At 36.0% G+C, this 25221-nt stretch overlaps 1 protein-coding gene across 3 annotated transcripts; it reads right to left on the bottom strand.

The window, feature by feature from the left end:
• Positions 1-4671: 4671 nt before the first annotated feature.
• Positions 4672-17563, bottom strand: MS3_00009053 (uncharacterized protein). 3 transcript variants are annotated; one of them, XM_051217389.1, is made up of 7 exons: positions 17366-17434; positions 17271-17329; positions 14607-14743; positions 13009-13185; positions 11388-11560; positions 9333-9417; positions 4672-7201 (listed from the first exon to the last, which is right to left on the bottom strand). In XM_051217389.1, the coding sequence occupies exons 1-7, from the start codon at positions 17366-17368 to the stop codon at positions 6540-6542; spliced, it is 1296 nt and encodes a 431-aa protein (XP_051064783.1). In that variant the 5' UTR covers positions 17369-17434; the 3' UTR covers positions 4672-6539. The 3 variants fall into 3 exon arrangements, with proteins under 3 accessions (XP_051064783.1, XP_051064781.1, XP_051064782.1); XM_051217387.1 differs by having other exon boundaries at positions 9333-11560; positions 14607-17139; positions 17186-17329; positions 17366-17563; XM_051217388.1 differs by having other exon boundaries at positions 9333-11560; positions 16732-17563.
• Between the last annotated feature and the right edge of the window lie 7658 nt (positions 17564-25221).

The raw sequence follows: 25221 nt of genomic DNA, 5'->3' as shown, positions 1-25221 counted from the left end.
TTTATATTTGGATCGAAAATTAAAAAAGTAGCGAATTCCATTTACAGTTGTTTAGTCAGTGAGTATTGACCAATTTCATGTATATCAAGTCCTTCTTAGTGCTGATCAAGTTCTGTCAATTAGTTTGTAATGTGGCCATTAGTTTAAATGACTCGACAACGCATGCACTATGTTGAGATCGAAGGTGGTGGGATCAAATCCGCCAGGTATACATTAGTTTCCTCAAATTACATGTACACTTTACTGACGCGTCTCAAACTAGCACGAAACTTAGGTCATGCAGGGTTTCTTGTTGATTAATTTCAACTACCACTTTTACAAGTGAATTTTGTCTTCAAACTTGTATAGTTCATATTGTGATTGATGTTAAGCAAATACTAAATAATTTCAATTTTATAAATACAAAGGTAGAGGGAGAAAAGAAAGAAGTTCTGAGTCTCAATTTGTATCTTTTCATTATACAAGTATTGACTTCTTTAACAATCGTAGAATAGCTTTCATCGCTGACTAGTCTGAGATAGCTGTGACCTCACTTTTAGATTGAAAACAAAACCCTGCAGTTTTGTTACGAGCTCTTAACCTCTAGCTCACTGAGCCAGATTCTAAGGGTGTATATATCTAACTTCAATCAATTCTCAATATTTCACCATCCCTTTTAGGGTTGTGAAACCACCCTGTTGACGAGTCCCATACTAAAACGAAACATCTACACAATACTTTCTAGTTTTCAATGTTTGTCTAACTAAGATCAGTCTATGAAGCAAACTATGAAAACTTTCAAATAATCAAACAACAAAAGGTAGAACAATACTGCCAAACTGAGCAATAAGGCTATGCTTTTAATTAAGCGATTTAATTACTTATCATACTGTGGAACCATTCAATGATTGATTTTCCATGATTTAGGAAAAAATAATAATCAACCGATCAGTAGTACGTCCATTTTCTGCATACTGAATGAATTCCATTCGGATTATATGTAACAAAGTTAGATTAGCACATATTATTGTTCAATATTAGTTCGAAAACAAAACAAAAAATAATAATGGAACAGGCGAAAAGTAGTGTGATGAATCAACCGAAAAAACAACTCAACTTTTTAGTGCTTAATTACATTATAAAGCTGTCGTTATTTCGTCGACTTAAATGCTCCATTATTTGCTCTATCAGAAAGAGAATTAGTAGAGATTGTAGTAATTTTAATAGTTGAATTTATGAGTCAATCTAAGTTAGACCACTATTGAAACCCGGATGCATTGGATGGCTGTTTTTTACTAATATGGGACTTCTCAGTAGTGTGGATTTACGATCCCTCATGCGGCACTCGGACCTAAGATCTTCAGTCTCGCACTCGAACGCTTAACCTCTAGACTACTGAGCTGGAATTCAACAGTGTTAATGTTTAACTTCAATTGATCCATTATATTGCGCAACCCTACATGCACTGTCTGAATTGGATAACTGTCTCCACCTGACACGAATTGTATTCCACTGGTCACAACTTATTAATTTAAATAAAATAAAAGCACATTAACGGCTGAATTGTATTTGTATTACAATCATCATAATTAATAAATGAATTACCAGCATATATTAATGAAATACTGGAAATCAAATCATTACATGGTCACAAGTTCATCCATTGTTTTACAATTAACTTCATTGAATAGTTAATGAGAACATGTATGTTACTTACTTACGCCTGTTACTCCCAATGGAGCATAGGCCGCCGACCAACATTCTACAACCCACTCTGTCCTGGGCCTACTTTTCTAGTTCCATCCAATTCTTGTTCATTTTTCTCATGTCTGTCTCCATTTCTCGGCGTAATATGTTCTTTGGTCTTCCTCTTCTCCTTTGGTCTTGAGGATTCCATGTGAGGGCTTGTCTTGTGACGCAGTTGGGTGCTTTCCTCAATTTGTGTCCTATCCACTTCCAGCGCTTCTTCCTGATTTCTTCCTCCGCTGTAATCTGGTTTGTTCTCTCCCACAGTTGGTTGTTGCTAATAGTGTCTGGCCAACGGATCTGAAGTATTTTGCGTAGACAACTGTTAATAAACACCTGCATCTTCTGGATGATGGCTTTCGTAGTTCTCCAGGTTTCTGCCCCATACAGTAGAACTGTCTTGACATTTGTATTGAAAATCCTGACCTTGGTGTTGATTGACAGAGAGTTGCTTTGAGTTCCAGATGTTCCTCAGTTGTAAATATGCTGCTCTTGCTTTGCCGATCCGCGCCTTCATATCTGCATCAGATCCACCCTGTTCATCAATGATGCTGCCCAAATACGTAAAGGTTTTTACATCTTCCAAATCTTCTCCGTCAATTGTGATTGGATTGGTGCATTCTGTGTTGTATCGGAGAACCCTGCTTTTCCCTTTGTGTATACTGAGACCTACTGCTGCTGAGGCTGCTGCCATACTGTTCGTCTTCTCCTGCATTTGTTGTTGCGTTTGGGATAGAAGGGCCAGATCATCTGCGAAGTCCAGATCGTCCAACTGCACCGCTAAAAAAACGCTAACCAGAAAAAAACGAGAACATGTATGTACCTATGAGTTATACAAGTTTAAACACTGATAATATTATATTGAACTAAAATGATTATAATCTCTTTGAAGGTTAAAATAAATTATTGATAAAGTACATCCTTTGTATTTTGGTGGAGTTTTGTTCTCTGAGCTGGATAATTTGGTCGTGGAGCTTTCATCGTTCTTCTGAACGACATCAACATCGAGGTGTACGGGATAAGCTGTGAACCATATTTGGAGAAATTCGAATACTTCATTTTTACCTGAAGTTTGCGCTGATGATGTTGTTCAGAAGAACAACGAAAGCTTCACGACCAAACCATCTAGCTCAAAGAATAAAATTCCACCAAAATCATTCATCTGAGCTATAAATCTTCTCTATCATCTCAAAATCTTTTGTATTATTCTTGGCTATCTAAACAATATTTTTATTGTTATAGGGAAAATCCAAAACAATGAATGGCAGTACCAACTTGAATGTGATGTTTATTTTAAAGATAAAGTATATTTGACTTTTAAATTTAATAAATTATGAAACAGTGGTATGTTTTAGATATACAGGAAGGTAACCTAAATATATATACGATGATTTCAATAGTATCATCACTTAAAAGTATTGCCATAACCAGGTGTGACTGACTGAGACTATCATTGGAAACCTAGGAGTATTGGAGGGTTCGTTCGTCTTATTATGAGACTCCTTGACAATGTACCTACAAGAAATGAATGCAGGATTTTCGATCTTGCTAGTGAATGCATAATCTTTAGATCACTGAGTTGGGATTTAACTCGGTTAATGTCTAACTTTATTCATTGCACATTTATTAGTCAAAATAGTTTGAAAGTGAAAGAACCATCTCATTTTATTGATTTAAATGACAACTCATCTCTAATGTTTGTTATATCATTTAATTACTAAAACCTTTCAATGAGATTGAAAATATATCAATTCCGGTATGATGAAGTAAATTGATATACTAATAAGGAAAAGACTAGACTGAACAACAAAAGTGTTACTATACTTCCTCCCCGTACATTATCTCTTAATAAGCCATATAAATGTTAGACTATGCTTACCCTATACCTGAAAAGTAAGTCCAGTAATCACCGCTTCATTCCACAAGGTCATTACCCCACGTTATCGTCCTCTAATTTCTACACACTAACTGTCATTATTACTGACAAGAAATAGCTTAAAATGAAAATCACTATGCAAAACTGTTGGTCGTTGAGTTTGGAATAGTTTATCCTACAACTGAACCAATTCAATGACAGTTAGTTGCTGGATTGAATCTTCATTCATTTTAATTCAATACTTTTCTATTCTTCTAAATTAATTCGTATAGTTATTTTGTGTGAATCCTGTTCTATATTAGTCCGATTATGTAATTCATATATCCGATCAGATTTATGATTTCATGAGGACTATCGTCTCTTTCGAGATTTCAGAGGTTCCTGGAAATTATATTTGTTTATCGCAACCTGAAGTCATTTAGCTTAGTTACTGTATTAACAAGAATTAGAGAACAGGAAATCAGTTACTGCTTAGCAATTTGTTATAACCCACATCTAATTATGCAAATCGAAATATTTCGACAAAATACTCTTTAAATCAAATTGTACTATGTTTCACCAATGACTCTTGACCTAATCCCCAGGTAATGAGAAGGCAAAAAGTTTATTCGAACTACAAACAACGACGTTAGAGAAATAAACATAAATATTGACAGAATTCTTTATTATGTTCTTGAGAACTGGCAATTGAAGATGATAATTTCATAGCGCCTGATTCAACAGAATTTAAGAATTCGGTATGACGATTATCAAAATATCCATTTTCCCAGCTGGTACCGGTAGAAATTTTGAGAGTGATTTCTTTCAAAACGTAAATATTACTGCTATGTTTTGAAGAGATTACGAGTTCACCTAATCTGCGAACGGAACGAAGACTCACTGACACAATGACCAAATCAACTAACTATTCCGATGAATCCCAACCCCGCTAACCAGAGAGAGATAGAAATTCAAGTTTGGAAGAGGGGAATATATTCCACAAGTAGCCAGAAGCACGAATAGGAACAACCACAACTCTAGCGTATATATACAGCATAAAAATGTCTTTGGGAAACGTTACAAAATAGCATATTAAGAGAGACAACGAACCAATAGTATTTAAAGTCCTTCCAAGTGGGAAGTACGACATGAAGGTGAAGATGGGTGCTTTTGGCACGAAGACAAGAAATTCAAATCTTCAAAAATAAGACATTTACGAAGTAACTTCTGGGGATCTAACATCCCCGACAATTATGTAGACAGGCAATGTTAGCAATCCATGTCAATGAAAACCAAAAAATTGGTTGGTGTCGATAAAACTGTTCACTTTCCCAATAGTGATTTATTTGTCATGAGTTTTATAACTTAATTCTAGTCATAAAACTTTACATAACTATTAAATATGTCAATCGATTAGAGGTAGAAAGTAAGAAACGTTCATAAAGACTTATTTATTAATAACGGCAATCCTAAGGCACACTAATAGATTACGTAAGTAGTTTAATTGATTAAAATTGAAAATATCGTGTGATGTATTTAAGAATCAAGTACAGAGGGGCAGAGTAATTGATTCTTTATCATCAACTTGATTTTGAATTCTAGAATCCTCTCATTTCTATACATACATATTTCACGGAAATCACCAAACTGCATCATGAGGCAAGCGCTAACTTGAAATCCTAAAGGGAAGCAGAAAAGAAGGTCAAAGAACACAGTACGTCAGGAAATAAAAGCAAATATCAAATGCATAAATAACAACTGGGAATGACTGTCCAGGATAGGGTTAGATGAAGAGTGCTGATCGGCAGCCTATGCTCCCCCACGAGGACTAACAGGCGTAAGTAATATATTTCATTGTCTTTCTGAAGTATGTTGTTAATATTCCATCTTTCTCATGATCATTACTACTATCATCATCTCGATCTAGTTTACTAGTCATCTTTATAAATTCATCTTATTATGCTAATCTGATTTGATCATTTAAACTAATGAACATATGTGCTAAGCTCTATTTAAACAGTATAAAGTAAACTTGAGAACCATATCTAAATTGTGTTAAAATTAATCATACTAATCAATTATCTCGACTGGGATTGAAATCTACAACCCGTCTAACTAATCAACAACAAATAATGTATAAAGTGACCTATTTTGACTACCACCACTACCACCGACAACAACAACAACAACAACAAGAAAAACGGCATAAAGAATGAAATAAATAACTTTTTTGTTGTTGTTGTTGTTGATTGATTATGAATAAGCAAACATGACAAAAAAAGAAATGACCAACATTGATTAATATGAAACGGATAGTAAACAAATAAATACATACTGGATATCAATATTGAAGTCATTTTGGGATACATTAGAGAGAAAGGGGAAAGATACAGAAAGTGAGGGATAAATCGAAATATTTCAAATGCAGAAACCATTTTCTCTTTGTAATATACATACAATGTAATATATGAGTAATAATAATGATAATAATATGATTAATCGTAGCAGAAAAAAAAGTATATAACAATAGTGGATTTTGGAAAGTGTTTGTTTGTTTGTGTGTGTGTGTGCGGCTGTAGATATGTTAATGAACGACAGTGTTCAACTCTTCATTAGTGAGAGATTATTGTGTACATATATCAGTAGTATGTTATTGATTTCAATAAAAAAAGTATCAACTAAGACTAATTAATAAACTATTAGTATATATATATATATATATATGGTTGATCCTATGCTCCATAGGGAGTAACAGGCGTAATTAAGTCAGTTAGTAACAACGTAGAACTTCGTACATACGTACGTACATCAGTTCAAGTTGCCATACCACATTAGCATAGAGATGCTAAGTAAGTAAGTAAGTAAGTAAGTAAGTAAGTAAGTAAGTAAGTAAGTAAGTAAGTAAGTAGGTATATATATATTGATACATAATGAAAGTTAATAAATAATTATTTATTTATTAATTTATACAAATTGCACTTTCTTTATTGACAACACAATGCATTAATTGAATTAAATTTTCTAATCCATAACGAAAACCATTAGTTAATTCACATGTCCAATAATTTTTATTATATTCAATATTATTATTATTATTATTACATTGAGTAGAGTAATTTTTCTTAGACCAATGTGCAAAATCAATTAAATAAACTTGAGCATGTACGGTCGAAGTACTACTACTACTACTACTACTAGTAGTAGTAGTAGTAGTATTAGGAGTATCATTGTTATTACCGTTATTAGTATTGATTTTATGAATAGAAGGAATATTATTAAAGTTATTGACGAATTGATTATTCAATATTGTTGAAGTTTTCACAGTTGGATTTCTTGTTGTACATGAAGTATGATATGTGTTGTTGTTGTTGTTGTTATTGTTAATGACGGTGGTGCTGGGTGCTGATGATGATGCAAAACATGATTTGGAAGGACAATGTTCATTATTATTATTACTACTTGGTAATGACTCGTGAATCAATAAAATTGAAGAACGACAGAATGTGAGCTCTTTTGCACCATATTCGATATACCAATTTAAAATACGACCAAGTTGTATGATATAATTTTGAGCAAGTTTAACACAATAGGTAGGATCTGCACCTAGAAATGATCTTATACCTGTGAAATGCAGAAAAATAACGACGTGAATTAATACACACACACACAAAAAAAAACACTAAATTACACGTAAACAACTTGAAATCATTAGATTGAGTAGTAGTGTTTGAACACGGTACCGTCTAGTTCAATGCTCAAATAGTAGTATAAAAAATCTTTACACAATCTGTACCTTAAAGCTGAGTACATTAATCTATGTTGGATAAATGAGTTTAAACAACTTTTATGTAACAAAATTATTGTCAGGCTCTTTGCTGTCAACACTTTCATCCTGTTGAATACTATGGTTGGTTCATCTGTAATTTTCACTTAAAATTACACTAATGTTTAGATTGATAGTGAAAAACCCTTCATTTAATTGAGGCATATATTCTAGAATGTCTTGCAAGTACCCAATGTCGAATCTAAATAGACGACGAAGATTTATTGATTTTTACTGCAGCAGTCGTCTTACAGAACCAAAAAGTCTCAATACATGATAAAAATGATTAAGTGTTCTCTGCATAAATTCAAAACCTGTGCAGGATCCCTGACTAAGTCATGGGTGCGTACTGTTGAGAAATCCTTATATTAGGGCGAAACAGCTGTCCAGTGATTCCTAGTTTTCATTGTAACCCACAAGCGAGATCCATCTGAGACGAGTACAGCTAACATAATAAGGAAGGTAAGTACTCTCCATAGATGGACACCAGATATTGTTTAAGTAAAGTAAGTATATAAAGAATACCATTTGGGATGCATGGCGTTATTCAGTAATTGACTGATACACTGTAACTGAGTTGGGAAAGAATCTCGAGTTATCCTCCGATAAGCCTTGCTAATTGAACACTATATTCGATTCCTAAGCTATTCTCGCAACCCTCAAGCTAGAACTACACAGCGACCTGAACACGAGAGAAAAGGTGCAAAATATGCGAGAAGCACTTGACTCCAAAGGTTCGTTCTAGTACAGAAAATATAGGGTTTTTATAGTATTTTAGATGTCCTTAGGTACCCCGAAGATTCTGGAATGCTACTAAACATAGTAGCTGTATAGTAATCAGTCAATCAGAAACTCTACATGTGACTTTTCACTTTCTTGATGTTTCTGGCTAAAACTTCAAGTGAACGCTGATTGGATGAAATGCTTCTTATTGTTTCCTGAGTCTTTCTTGTCTTTTGAGAGAAGTTTCCTGGATCACCCAAACATCCTCGTTAGAGTACAAAAGTTTAATAAGATCGGTCCAACATGTGAATAGCTTGGCCAATCAAATGGCAGACTGATTTTCTATTTCAATGTTGATTTTACTGTTTGAGCAGATATTTATCACCTACATGAGACTAAGAACCATAGATTTATTTTTACGAGGTTTTATGTTCTCTATACTCAATAATAATTAAATCGTGAATATTCCATAATGCCGTACGGGACAAAATCATCCCAACGATATTGCTCAGAGAATGCAAAACCATTAAAAATATTTATTTGAAATATAAACTATCTCAATCGTTTAGATCACTTTTAGCAAATCACAAATAAACTTCTGACATATGCCAAAATGACTCTCAATCCAGTCCCAAGGTACTGAGCAGACAAAAGAAACCAAAAGCTTTATTCTGGTTTCAAGTGATATGGTTACTAATAGAATTATTTAATTTCCCCTTGGGACAAACTCTGCCTTTTCAATAATTATCTCGGGTGCCGAACAAAGTGTTATGGACGATTGTCTGTTGCAAATATCTTGATTACGAGAAAACAACGACAGAAGGGGAACCTGATAATCGAAACGGATAAAAGTTATTGTCTTTGTAGGAGTAGTGTATCAGATTCTATTCATATTCTTCAACCTATTAAATAGCCTTTTAAGAAGACTTCTCTAAGTACTGTTGGCATCCGCATGTTCCTTGAAGATAAGAAGAAACTTTTTGTAAGAGCGGTTTTCTTCATTGTTATTACTCTTAACTACTTTCCTATCTTTCTTCTTTTGTATCTTCATAATTTGCAGTGTGACTCATTTTGTTCATATAATGAAATTATGTCATGTATAATTACATCTTTACTGACTATTTTAAATGAATAGAGAGAATGATAGATACCAAGTATTTAACAGTCAGTATTATGACAAGATAAGCACGAATAATAACGACTAACCAATTGAATAAACTTGTTCTGGAGATAAAGTACGTCCAAATGCTTTAGGAAACTTAATTAAACAATGATTTTTTGTATCAGATATCTGTAAAATAGAATGTATTTTTTTAGAAAAGAATAATAATATAGATTACATTAATCAATTTACTGTATAGTAACTGAGATTCAACTGTCAAGCCTTCAAGTTCTAGCTGGTAATTATTTCTTCTGGATACTATCAATAAGCTACAATAGTCAATCAGTTACAACGTAGGACACGGCGCATCGAACTTGCCATACTTCATTAGCACAACAAGACGAACACCGGATTCATAGAAGCAGTTAACTCAATGGTGTAATATATATAAAGGAAGATTTTATGTAAGGATATAGTGCAGAAAGAAAAAATTAGTTCGTAGAAAGATATGAAGCGATTTTAATCTCTTAGTTTAAGGGAAGATAGAGGGTGTATACACCTACGCAATTGTGATCGATTCTGAGCCATGTCACAAAGAGTCTCCAACCATTGGTTACGATAGTCACACGGACCCCAACCAAGTAGTCTGCATCTACCAACATGGCTTAGACTGGAAGTTAGTGTCTTCAAGCACTGATACCACGCTTTGGTTTGGCCGACCCTAACTTTCTCCCAACCATACCCGGTTAGCATTGTGCGTCGTGGCAATCTGAGTTCAGGTATATGTAACACACGGCCCAACCATCTCAGTCGATGAAGATTCATAACCTCATCAACTAATTTACCATCATTCCCTAATACCATACGTCTAACCTCACTATTACTTACCAGGTGATCCCAGCAGATGCGAGCAATATTTCTAAGGCATCTGTGGTCGAATACTAGTAGCTTACGAGTGTCTTCTACTCTTAATGACCATGTTTCACCGCCGTAAAGTAGAACAGAACGAAATGATACGCAGTATACTCGTCTCTTAATTGATAGACGAGTATCTTGGCTTCGCCATAGGTGACGTAAGTTGGCGAAAGCCAAACGAACTTCTAGAATCCGTGCAGAGATCTTGTCAGACACTATAAGCTACAATAAACTGAGGAACTACACTATAAAACAAAGTAATTGTCAGTTTAATTATAAGAATCATATATACAGAATGTACACAGTGAAAGAGAGCATGCTATTGTTTAGTAAACTTAGTCTATGATAAAGGTTTATAAAAATGTCACATGTCAGGCAATCATAAGCAACATAGAATCTTGCAAACGCATATACTGATTCAGGTTGTCACAAAATATGAGGATAACAAAATGAAAATATCAGTATAAACTAAGACAGAATACTAGATGTAGTAGATATAATTAGAGAGGGATAAATTTTCGAAATAAAATAATTCTAAAACTCAAGATTTAAGGGTAGACAAAAGGTGAATGTGTGTGTCATGTCACTTAACGTCTCCAACCACTGGTTATGATAATAGCATAGAGAACTCAACCTAGTAGTCTGAGCATATAAACATGGCTCACTTCAACTGTCGATAACGTCATCGACTGATGTCATGTTTTGGTTTAGTCCCTCACAGTTTTCGTCTAATCTATTCTTACTTTACCTACCCATGCAAGTCCAGATAGCTGATGATGCTTGGATATACCACAAAAAATATGTTAGGAAACTTGGTCGACGAAGATCCACAACTGATTTGTTATTATTGTCAAGTATCTAAGGCCCAATTCCAATACTGTTCACTCAACTGTCCAACATATATGAGCGACTCTTTAAAGGAATCTACCAGTAACCTATTAATATCTCCTAGTTCTAAAAACCAGTCATGAAGTAGAACCCAGTGAACAGATTAAACAGAGACCTAGCTGAGTAATATATAATTTAATCTGTGACATCCCGAGTACTTCCAAATAAATCGAATTTTAATGTTTAATGAGTATCGGTGAAGCTTACTTACGATGTAAAAATAAGGATCACTTCTTTATCCACCTCACTAACACACATCAAACTAACGAAATGTTTGGTCTCATAACCTATCAAACAGACATAGTCTCCAAGTGTAAATTATACTTGAAAATTCATTAAAACGACACACAACTTACCTGCATACCAGATAAAACAAACCCTAGTTTACGACGCCACATATATTTAACCTGTTCACGGGAGATTTTATCTGGTGAAGAACCTGGCAAATAAGTGACCGTACCCATTTTGAAATCACATATATTTGGTTGTTTGAAATCGGCCACCAGATCAGTTAAAGCCATATAGTAAGCTGTGGCAAATAATTATAGGAAAAAGAGAACCAATCAATAAATTAAATCATTGTAATAAAATTCTCTGTTCACTGGTAACAACTTAAGATATGCTATGGACTTGACTCGCCTGTTATATCCGGTGAAGATTAAATTACAGGTAACTTCCAAGGACTATTCATGGACTAATATTCTATAAATATTCTTATTGTATAACTACACAACAATTACACTATGTATATTTATATTCCTTTTATGATAAGCTTTATTTTGACCTATAATTTATTATTATACGATTTACGGTTCTTAAGTTATGTTCAGTTTATTAACTACTGCCTCCCACATTCACAGCCACTTTTTGGGCTTATTTGTGTGCAAATATTATTTCCTATTTTATGGTACGTTGCGGTCTGTGTGATTGATATATAAACCGGGTATGTCTGAAATAAACGATCTGCTCTGATTCGATTCATATTCGGAAGCTGGTATTGTGTTCTGTACTCAAGTGGAAGGGCTCGTAAGACATAGGACTAATAAGGATGCTAAACTGCCCACACCGGTTGAACGTCATTGGTTGGCCTAGTGTGAAGATTCGTATAAGTCGTATTCGGATTGGTAGATAAATCGTGTGATAGAAAAGTCAGACATCCAAGGTCATAACATCGCCACTTGTAATATCTTTGGTACGGTATGTTAAATGATATAACCTTGTGAACTGTGCTGTGCGTGAGGTCGACTGTGATTGATTCACCTTTGGTTAGCTACATAGAACCTGTTTTTTCAAGAACTTAATATGAAAGTGAGAAGAAGACAGTCGTATTAAACTCTATATCTTTAATGTAAAAATTCACATAGGCTAAATGTTATTTGATTACACACTAGAAATTTAGCATGTTGATATTTCAACAAATAGCTAACAGTTTGTCGTATCTTGTTATTCATTTTTACCATAATATATATATTCTTATGAAATACCATGCATGAACAGTATCTGAGTAGTGAATAGACGGAAATAAATTTAATATTTCACATTTCAAGAATAAAAATTTTATGGATATATAAAATAACACTTAGTGTCTTGATTACGGAACGTGGTCATTGTCAATAATAAACTTTTTAAAATAATCTGCAAAACGATCCACTGATTAGTCAAATTTTAGCCAAGTAGAGCCAATCGCTAAATCAAAGAGATGGAAATTCTACATAACTCCTAATAGTTTAACTACGCTATTTTTAGTAGTATAGGGTTGTGGAGATTGTTATTTTGGGTATATTGAAATATCTACTGATCCATATTGATCATATTCTTAATTAGGAAGATTCGACTGAAGTACCCTAGTCAGGTAGTAACTGGGAGTTTTAAAAAATCAATAGAGATTATCGTGGCCAGTCCAAATGCCAAGACTTGAATAAGGTGTTACGAGGTACGAACATGAAACAAACATTAACATTAAAAATATATCATTACCTTTAGTTCCTGGGCATTGAAAAACTCCGTAATAAGTTGGAATAAATTGACGAAGACGTTTGAGTGCTTCCGAAGCATCCGCAGAAAACACACTTTGGTAAAACATCACTTCACGCATACCTCTTTCACGATCTTGTAATGACTTGTAAATGATTGGTTTAGATTTATCTCGAAGTACTAGACAAATATAAAACATTTGAAATATCATGATCAGATACATTAATTTAAAATCTGATAGTATAAAAGTGTAGATAATATTTCTACATTTCTGTGAAGATGTGTTTTAATAATAGAACACTTGTGTTATGAGTGGTTGAGACTACTTAGTGTCAAAATCGGTGCTTATAAAATCTTTAATCAGACTAAAAATGTATATGTACGATTACTTTGCGTATCTGTGTAAGAGCAATGAGCAGATAACGCAGTTATTTCACCGACCATCGTCAACCACATATGAGATTGACGAGGAATGATGAAACATTTATGTATTTAACATTTGGTTTCGTAATTAAATTTTAGTGTATCGCGTTAATAAAACGTTGAATCGAAAAACCGAACTACGAAATTCAATGAGGATATGTTTATTTCATACATTCAATTATAAGTAGACAATCATGTAAAAAAAAGCACCAGAAAATGAAGTATGAAGTCGGTAAACAACGCTAGTCCTAATCAAGGTGACTCCTCGTTAATTTAAAGACAGACGGTGCGAGTAGATAAACAACTAATTAAATCACAAATAAATATGAGCAGATGTACATATGCAAGCATATAAAAGAGATGTTCAAGGTTAACAAATGAGTACTTGACGAGGACAAACATGTGTACAGAACTGATGGGAGAAGAAAATTGATGATTTTGTCCAGAAGCTCGAGTAAATCACGTGGGCGTTATAATGGATATGTTGCAACATTATTTGCCTTTAATACGAATAAACTCTTGGACTCTTATAATACAAAATCACTTGTTAATACATTTAAAGGATTACGAGTGTAACCGATTATTAGAGTTAGCGCTCACTTGGTGCAAATCATTTAGCGAATACAAGTACTTATACTCACCACTCTAACACACTTTGTGTGAACGATAGTCATACTACCACACGAATTAAACGAACAAGATAAAGTATGACTCAAAATTGCAATCCATCACATGACAGTCAACTTCATTAAAACGGCTAAGCAGTCACCACGTTTGTCGGTATGATTCATACAGTGAGGAAACCTGTATGCAATCAGTAAGTTTCAGAAACTCCATGCAATCGATTCTTTCATTCTCATTGCTATGACACACAATTACTCTGCAATTTTTGTAAACTACGTAAGGATGCTCAATGTAGAATGAAACGAAAATTGTCACCTCCCTACACAAATTAAAGTATAGCGAAATAATTATGTGACCGGATAAATAGGAAATAACCAGTTACCAACAAAACATCTAGCATCATACGACCCTTACATCCAACTAGTTACTTCGAAAATCACAAAATTCATCTTGTGGAATTATGTGAAACATACTGGGTATCATTACCTAACAATAGAGATTACTAGTTTATAAATAGTGTTGTAACAGTCAATTACTTATACTAAACAACTTACTTTCGAAACTACTTGCATTTTCTCGAGAATGACCAGCCACCTGGAAGGCATATGATTCCGTACATGTAGGTAGAGGAGGAACATCACCAAACACCATAGATGTATTTGATAAACAAACAGGCGGTTCTTTCAAAATGCTACAAAGGTATTTAATAGCATGGAGCTCATTTGATAGAATTTCGGGACTAGCGAAACAGTTACATGGTAATTTTTACAAATATACACAGACATTATGGAACATAAATTGTAGTATATTTTGACTCGTTTGACATCAGTGTGATAATAATATCTGATAGTACAATTTCTACTTAAAAACACTGTACTAGCTCATCTTTTGAGTTAACCAACTTTGTTAAGATTTTCTTGAAAGGATAACTTAATTTAAAAAAATACAGGAAATATTTGAAAACTTAGTTTCTTCAATTAGGGATAATGGGACAAAACGTCAAAGCTATAACCAAAGAATCTGTTTGATTCGTCACCAACCACCAAAATGAAAATCTAGAAAGTATCTCCAGAACTATTGACTTCAGTAATAATATTTTCAGTTTTTGAGATGTGAACCTTAAGATCATGCAAAAGAGTGTATAATTCATTACAACACATGGAATATTTTACATACAACTAGTCAGTCATATACAACGTAGGATCTAGTACAAATATACAGTGAACCAAATTTCCACATCCCCTCAATATTGAGGAGTGAAATTAGGGGGATGGATACCAAAGTAGTACAATCAGTAATAGTGAGGAAATAAGTAAAAAGACCACTCGAGATAGAGAATATAGTTTCAGAAGAAATATATTTTCAGGACGAAAAGTATGAAATAATATCGACACTCAGAAGCTAAGGGTAACTAAAGAACAGACGTATCTGCTCCTCTACAACTAATTTTGTGCTGTGATTCGTTCCCAATGGTTGACAACAATTATCTCACGGACTCAGATTAGAGTGTCCATCTGTTAGCACAACCAGACAGTCAGTGACTAATGCAGCACCTAGTTTTGTCCACCACTAGCTTCCTTCAAACCCACTTCTACGCCAGCAAGCATTTGAATGATAAGATAGACAGCGGCTGAGTGTATATAATATATGAAACGGACTTATCCAGCAGCTAATTAAATCACTTAAATAAATAGACTCATTGAAAACCTATTAATTTTTATCAAGTGTGTGACTGGGATTGAATTGACTCATTTAAGAGATAAGAAATGTAAAACGTAGGCTTAATACAAGTACACAATCTTTTATCTTCGATGCACAAATCTTGACTTCTTTATTTCATGTATTGTGACTTTCTAAGTGAACTTTACACTTATTTATTCAAACAATATCACACTGAATTACTCGAAATACGTAAAAATTTTTTTAGGAGAAACACAAAATACTGAAACTTGGGCTATTTCAAAAGAGTGACAGCAAACTAAGTAAACCTGTTGATCCTGGTCGTTCTAACACATCAAACACAACCGTTCTTGCTTTAGTTGAATCTCACTTAGTCAAGGTACCATAGAGAGTGACAACAGTTTTCTCATTGTTTTTATGAATACTTCTGCTGTGAGTAAAATCATTTTTGAGGATGATTCATACTGAAAAAAGGTATCCGTCAAAGTTCAGGTTATCGTTGCACACTTGAGAATGGTATACAGTGTGAATATAAAGATGAATGTTGAATATAAAGACTAGTATTACGAAGTGTGAACAAATTTCACATAAGTTGGACGTAGAAGGAGAAGTAAAACTGAGCATGTATGGCCTTGTCTAGTGTGAATTAGACGCATATCGTCTTAAACCGGACTCCGCTTTGCTCCCAAATATTGCTAAAAAGTTAATTTCGAAAAGACTCGGAAGATTTAAACATTGAGGTGTGACAAGGTAAGTCATGTCAAAACATGAATCGGTACACCGCGAGTCTGTCCCAAGTTGTCATGTACGGTACTAATGCTATGTAGGTCGAGGTTACTCCTGTCGAACATACAAACAATGGTTAAGGATAGCTGCGAAAAAAGAGAATGCAACTCTCAAAATAATATCCAATGAACAAAGCAACCGAAGTACGGATGAGAAGCGTGGGATATGTAAAAGCTGATTGTTTCACACAAGACAAATGGAACACCATATTACCTTAAAAGGTGAAGAGAGAAGACATGGAGATGATAGAGTTCAGGCAGTTGGGTTTGAGAAGTCAATGAGGTTACATTCGAAAGGTATGAATGAAGACTTGAAAATCGTCTAATCTTTTCCTGCCCAGAACATATGGAATTTAAGAGTCGAACGACACAAAGCCGACGGGATGTCATGCTCACCGTAATTCTAACTTGTGTCGCCACAATTTTTCTGGTTGTTGACATTTCTCACGTCCCTTTAGTAGCGAGAACTTCAGAAGCCTTTTGAAGAGAAATGGAGTGCATTAAAGCAAGTTCTGCCCAAGCTACCAATTTTGGGGAAAAGAAACCCAAACCCCAAAATTTCCCCAAAGTTGGCAGCTCGAGTGCACATAAAGTTCTGTCCTTCTACAAACTCTCAAGTTATCTATCAAGGCCGATTATAACCTCATAAGATGTTAAAATTAACCTACCGCCAAAATAATAATGATAAGTCATGCGAATCGCCTTACCCGGAAACGAAAGGTTAGGAATAAAGGAACAGAAAGCTTTACATACCCAATATTACTAAACTTTATGTGCGCGAAACAACCAATATTGTGAAGAACGGATGGAAACTGAATTCGCAAATACTGACGAAAGGTACGTCTTACCATGGCCAATCTTCAGAATTTGGCCATCATTACACCAAACATATGTGTAGCGCATCATTTTGAAGATCCACCTCTTGGTGTCAATCTTGAAACTCACTTGAGTAATTATTGCTAATTTTTGGTATTTTAGTGTCTCTGTTCGAATCAAAGATGGTTTTCAAATAAGGTAAAATGAAAATATGGACAAGTAAGTGTGGTCTTTGAACACGTAAAAATAGTTGATCAATGTATCAATCAAACTCAGTTAAATACCAAGGAATTGATGGTAGGATGGCAGATGTACTAGTAATGATAAGAATGATAAAACCTCATGTTACATAAGAAGTAGTTCTAATTGGCTAAAGATTTTATTGTTGTTAACACCAATAGTACACCTGTTATCCTACCATCGATGTGCCTTTTTGACTTATTGTATTTCGTAATGTACTTTAAATTATTGTTGGCATTAATTCATAAAATGCCATGATTGGTCTATTGTTTCTTATATATGCATAGATATATAGTACCATATATTAAAGTTTTGTTGTATTCCTATATATAAACTATACTGAACACTCTAATCCGGTAAGTATATATTTGTATCCAGATCACCCCAATTACACTTAAAGTATGATAAGCATTACACTTATTGTCTTTAACATATCTCAATGAACTTTGATATCTTATTTTTCATAATTCAAGTCCCCTATGTGCTCCTTATTTACCTATAACTCCTTCCAAAGCTTGTGATTTCAGGTCATAGTTCTAACTCTTAGAGAGATTTTTCGTTATGTAAAACCCCAAACCAGATGGCCGAATCCATCTATGAGAACTCAGTGTTATCGGATGGAAAAGTGGTAAAGACGGTGAGACTATAATTTATGGACGACCTTAGAGCGACGCTGAAGTGACCTTGAGAGCGGACACCTACTGATAAGGACTAAGTGAAGGTTATGAAGCAGTTGAAATCCTCATTTACAGTTGATGGTTAGGGTTAGAAACTAGATTTAGGGTTTTCATCACGAACTGACATCAGCTATAATGCCAAAACACTATTTAGCCAAATGTGTGGATGAATTTCGCACCAAAATTTGTGACTCATTATCTTATATCTGATTGGTTCGTCCATAAATTATGGTCTCGCCGCAAAGACCACTGAAATAATATTTAGGCCTGACGCTGATTTACAATTTGAACTCTTGCAACAATAAGTCATCCAAATAATCTTTTATGGGATCAATGGTGAACGGAATGACCATTAGCCAACGTGCAATTAAGTAGCAACAAGCTATATCAGCTTAAGTGAAGCGCGACTTGTATATTACCAATCACTAAGCTAATAGATGTTGAATTTATCAGTTATAACTTAGAAGTCTGCCACAAAATAATAGGCTGCAGTGATGAAGATGTCGACATAGATGAGCTTGTGGATATCGCTAACCAAATACCAATGTGTATTCAGTACCTCAATTCTAGATAACTTCAGCAGGGTAGCTTCATGATCTTTAATAAACTATAAATATGCTTGTCAGTCAACTTGATCGTCTGTGTACGAAATATTCGCTCATCGAGTGTCTAGAAGTAAGTCCGGAAGCGAATCCTGATGTCCCTCTGATACCAGTCATTCAAACATTTCTCGAAATCATAGAAAATTTGACAAACCAACTAAATGCTATTTTCACTGTGTAGATTCGGGAATCTACAACAGAGAAACGAAACGGCCGACGATCACTGGCTGATGGTATCGTCCACATAAACAATCAAGGAAGTCGTTATTTTACTCTACAGAAAAGAAAACTGAAATATGGTTCTTAGTTGTTACTGGGGAAATGGTGATATAAAAGAACCTAGACTCGTAAATAACGACATTAGCTACAAATTAGTCACATATAACCACCTATTTCAAGGGACAACAAACTCTAAACCTGGGACACAAAGGTATATTTTTCTAGAGCTTTATCGTGACCGACGTCTTGGTAATAACAATTTCTTACGATTTCACAAATAACTGTCTGATATGTAAAACCACATACTGATATACATTTGCCATAATGTGACTATCAGTGGAACAATATCCGATGTACCACTTATGAATTTATGACCTACACAGCAGATTGGTACAGAAACGAACATTGACTTGGTAAACTTGTTTTCTAGTCCTTTACAGTCGACGTATGGGCAAGAATAATCTACACAAAATGTTACGCGCCACGTTGAAACTAAAAGGGCAAAAAATATCTGAACTTCTCACACGCCTACATATTATAAGTCTCACCTAGGCAATTCCAAAAGTTGTTGAATAAGACATTATAACATTGCGCCATCCCCTAGACCTTACCACTTCAGGTGGTCTCAATTGTTGTTTAAATTAAACTTTGACTTTTCCGTTATCCTTCCAGTTCCGCTTGCAAGACACAATGATTGTTGTTCACAAATAAGATGCTGCTTATGCACACCTTGTTCTCATGGAATCAGCTGTCACATTGACAGACTATCAACATAACTACTATATACATTTACAGATCACTTGTTTCCTAATTGCTAGATTTTATCTGATATATTCGTTAGGATTATATGTCAAATGTGGGGTTATTTGTCGCTCATAATAATTATGGATCAGGCGTGCAAATAGGATTGGCTACAACTAGCAATAAAAACAGTGTCCAAGTTTTTCACACATACATGTACATCTACATATTATCAATTGACTTTACACTTCGTCCAGTAAAGTTTTCACCACTTTGGTATTCATTAAATCTTGATCTGTCATAAATTCAATCTGTGGCATATCACAGTAATAGCAATAAAAATAGACACGGACACATCAGTGGTCTCAGCAACAAAGCCGTTTAGCTGAAAACATTCATTCTTAGAGTTATCCAAAATTTTGAGAACATGTTAATGTCGTTAATGGTTTGGTTTTGAAGGGAGCCAAAGAAACCTGTTACACTCACTAAAAACTTTTCACGATAAAAACAACGAGGTAATGAAGGAAGGTGTCTCCTGCAATATGGAGCTTCTGGAAATGAACTATTAATTTACCACCAGTGATCTTGTGAAGATAGTTAGGACAGACTTATTTTGTAGCTAGTTTTTGCTAATATTTGCATTCCTTTCATTAATTCTCATAATTGGCACATTGACTATGAGTCTGCAAAATAGTTGTTTAGAAGCGCATGACCTTGGATTTTCCGTTTTTGCTTTGAACTCCTCATAGCATGACACTGATTACCTCTCATGAATACACTACTACTCATATATGTTTCTTGCTCTCAATTACCTGCCCCCAAATGCCATTATACGGCCGAGGGTGGTCAGCGCCAGCTCTCCATCTCGAAATACTCTCATATGGCCACGCGTATACAGCCACTATCAGGGACGTCCTACTCACTGCCTTCTCGCGACGAGGGTCTTGTTTATGAACTTGAGAGGACGAAAAGCGAATGTCCGAGGCCTCAACCGGGTTGGTGTATATGAAGGATCCACATATGGGAGTTGGAAAACCCTGGTCCCAGACCAGTGGTATACATGAGCTCCAGGATCCTGAAGGAACAAATGGCATATGAACCAATCGTTGGTCACCGGCTACCATGAGTAGTTCATCTCCTGACATTGCTCCACTACCTTGTGGATCAGACATTTAGGTCGAAAGTTCCGTGTGTAGCCCCCTAAGAAAACCCCCGCGTCGGTCTGGGCACCCGAGCAGTGTCATGGCTCACACAAAAATCAAGTGACTCGTGTGGTGCATATTTATTCGCTGCCCGTTTGTACCAATATTTATATGTTCAAATAAATAAAAGATAACAGTTGGATTTAGTAGTGTAATATATAACAATGATTGTTTGTTTATTTGTTTTATTGCGCAGAATGAACGTAACGCCTAGGCTTCCTTACCAATCTACACAAACGTGTTAGACATGTAAGGTTATTGCTTGGTCTTTCATCATTCTTTGATTTTATAGTAATTGATGGCAAAGATTGTTTATCTATGACAGTATTTCATTTGTCTTCATGATCTTCTTTGAAAGCAGGTTTAATTCTATCTGTAGAGAAAGTTTCCTTCTCCCCATCTTTGTTAATGACGAAATGTTTAGTTGTCCACTTATTCACTCGGTACGATCCTTTGTAGGGTTGCTTTAACGGCTTTTTAACAGCACCGACTGTAACAAAGGCAAATTTGCATGTTTTCAGGCGTCTGTTGAGCTGTACGTGACGGCTATGCTCATGTGGAGGCATTAGACTAACTCGTTGCATTGTTCGTAATGAATGACTCGCATAGCTAGTTGGGTCAGTCGGTACTGGTGTATCAAATTCGACCAGTTGTCCTGGCAATATTAATGATGTAACCCCGACTGATTCGGCTGATGTGCAACTGATATCCTCCTTGATGCTTGGGCGAAATACAACTGGTAGAACGTCGCTCCACTTTGATGTATCAGTTTGTGCCGTCAGTGTGCTTTTCAGTTGGCGTCGAAATCTCTCAACCTCGCCATTCGCTGCTGGATGTAGGCTGTTGTGTTAAAGTGATTCACTCCCAAAATTTTGGTAGACTCCTCAGATACGGCCGATCAGAACTGGAGACTGCGATCTGTAGTAGTGGTAGATGGGACTCTATAGTTTAATATTTGACGGTCAAGAAATACTAATACAACTGTTCCTGCTGATGTATCTGTGATAGGGTAGGCTAACGCACTTCTGGCAAACCTCATTAATGCAGTAGGAATGTGTGTGAAGGGATTCGATGATGGAATAGGACCGACGATATCTAAATGTGCTTGTTGGGAGCGTCTATCAGGTAACGGAAACTTCTCAAGGGGCTGACTGTGTGTCGTTGGACCAAGCTACGTTAACAGTGCATGCAGTTTCGTGTCCATTTCCTTACATCCGCTTTAACTTTTGGGCAGAAAAATATTCCATGCTGAGCTTTGCTGCGGCTTGGATCGCAGGACCTGAAAGTTGGTGTAATTGATGAGAGACCCGTCGTCGACAAGCTTTAGGGACTAAAGAACGGTTATTGCCACTTGGAACATCGTAGATAATAAATAATCTAAAGAAACGGATGGCTACAGATTTGAGAACAAAGTTAAACCTCTCTTTTTAGGTCTTAGGTCTGCCTCGTCTACTTGTAATTTGGCTATAGTTCCGAGGTTAATATCTTGTTTTTGTACCAGCGTATTGATATTGTTAGAGCACCGGCTATGATATTCGAGTGCCCTCCGATGAACTGTATGTCAGCTGTAAATTGTGATATATAATCCAATTGTCGTGCTTCACGTGGTGAATGTCGATCGTATGGCGTGTTAAAAGAATAGCATATGGATTTATAATCGGCTGTTATCGTAGCTTCGCATCCCCGTAATAGGAAAGGGAAATGCTTTACCGCCAACTAAGTAGCTGTTAACTTGAGTCCAAAAGTGATATTACGTTCATATGCTGGTGATAGATGTTTACAGAAAAATGCTATAAGTGTAATGATATCATACAATCGTTGCTGCAGTACTGCCCCTAAAGCTTTTTGAGTTGCATCTGTGCAGGGGGTTAGGTATGTTGTATGATCAGAGTTTAAATGTCGTAACACTGTAGCGCTTGTCATCACAGACTTTGCTTGAACAAAAGCAAATTTTGCATGAAGTGATATAGTGAAAGCCTTGTCTTTTTTCGTCTTCGCTTCTTTTCTACCCAGCCCCAGAAGATCTGGTAGGGGTTGTAGTGTTGCTGCACAATTAGGTGAGAAGCGACGACAGAAATTACACATATCCTGAAATCGACGCGAAGATTTTAATGAGTTTGGTTCTGAATGATTAATAATCGCTTCGACCTTTTTTGGGGTGGTCTGATACTCTATGAGTCTTTATGGTGCCCCAGAAACTCCAAAGCTAAAATACCGATTATGCAGTTTGAATGGTTAATCACAACACCATAGCTTTTGAAGTTATTGAAGTGAAGTTGTAAATACTGTACATGCTCTTCTGTAGATGGACTGGCTATCAAAACGTCGTTGATATAAACAAATACAAAGTTCAGGCCGCTTATGATCTCGTCCATAAATTATTGAAGTGTTTGAGAGACATGTTCCAGTCCGAAAGGCATCCCCAAGAATTCAAACAAAATGAAGGGTGTGACTAAGGTTGTTTTTTCAATATCCCCTCGTGCTACAGGAATTTGATTATGTGATCTTACGAGTCCCAGCTTCGAAAAAACCTGTTTTCCATGTAAGTTCAAAGAAAAATCATGTAAATTGGGAATAAGATACTTGTCTGGGGCAGTCCGGTTGTTTAGACGACTGTAATCACCACATGGACGCCAGTCTTAGTCCTTCTTGGGAGCCGTGTGTAAAGACAAACACTATGGGCTGCCAGATTGCTGTATGATACTGAGTTGCATCATGTATTTGAATTCTGTCTGCAATCTCTAACTTGTCTGGAGGCAGTCTACGTGATGATGATCTGCTTTGGAAATGCACTCGTACTTCGATAGGAGATCGATAGAAATCTTATTCGTTAGTTTGACCAATCGGATACCACAAACTTCACAATTAATGGTGGTATCATTCACTTGTAGACGGATGTTCCTGTCTACCAGCTACTTTTCGTTTATGTCCACCAGCAAATCATAGGCATCGAGAAATTCAGCTCCAAGAATGGATTATTTAACTTCTGCGACTGTGAAAATTCATGTGGTATAAATCAAAGACTGCTGATAACTGTTTCGCTTATTATCTGGAGCGGCACTACTACTTGAGGCGTGTCGCCCTTATGAAAACTCAAGTGGGATGATGCTGATTTCTGTTCCCGTATCGACTAAAATAGTGGAGCCAGAAATGTGGTGCCTGATATGGAAGAGTCGGTTTGTCGAGTGGTTAGAGACAGTCACAGCTATTACTGTCTGGTCGGCTAGTTTATCTGATTTTCATCATTGAATACTATAAACGTGCACATTCTTGTGCAGCTCCGTGCATTTATGTCGTATTTTTGGTGGTACCAACAAATTTCTGATATTCGCTTGCGTGATCTGGAATGTTGTCTCGAAAGTGATTTTCTTCTGGACATTGATCCAGCTCGCCTGTAATGAACAGTAGATTTAGTTGCTTGTAATGATGCCAGCTTATTTGACAACTCAGCTTACTGTTGTTGGAATGTGCCTAAACTACTGGTATCCGCTCTGCCATTAGCTTGCACAATGTTTAGATGGTGGCTGTCTGGATAGATATCCATCCTTTTGTCTGTTATGTATGCTAAATTTCCCAAAGCAATCGATTTCCCTAACACACTAAAAATCTGTTCTACATTATGTGGTAAACATTCCAGGCACATTTGTTTCAATAGGGCTTCGTCTATTTTATATGGACCGGCTAGTTGCTTCATATGTCGTAAGAGTCGTGATGGTTTCTTGTCCCCAAGATCACATGCTGTCAACAGCTGATGTAGTCCCTTTTCATTGGAGGCCTATTTGCATTGTATCACTGCTGCTCTTAGTTTATCATGTGGTTCGTGTTCTGGAACCTGGTCGACTACATCCCAAACTCTTGCCCCCGAATGCCCTGGTACGACCGAGGGTGGGGAGAGTCCGCTCTTCCTCTAGAAATATTCTCACACGGCCGCGCGTATACAGCCTCTGACAGGGAAGTCCTACTCACTGCCTTCTCGTTGCACCGGTGTTGTTTACGAAAATGAGAGGACGAAAAGCGAATGCCTGGCGCTTTAACCGGATCACAAATCAATGGTGCACATGGGCTCCAGTATCCTGCGGGAACAAATGACGTATGAACCAATCGTTGGTCACCGGCTACCATGAGATTGCATCTCCTTACGATGCTCCACTGCCTTGTGGGTTAGACCCTTAGGTCAAAGGCTCGGGGAGTGGCCCCCTAAGAAAAC

The sequence above is a fragment of the Schistosoma haematobium genome, chromosome 5 (genome assembly GCF_000699445.3).
Source record: "Schistosoma haematobium chromosome 5, whole genome shotgun sequence".
In the NCBI taxonomy this organism is placed as follows: domain Eukaryota; kingdom Metazoa; phylum Platyhelminthes; class Trematoda; order Strigeidida; family Schistosomatidae; genus Schistosoma; species Schistosoma haematobium.
This window is presented reverse-complemented; position numbering and strand designations above follow the sequence as displayed.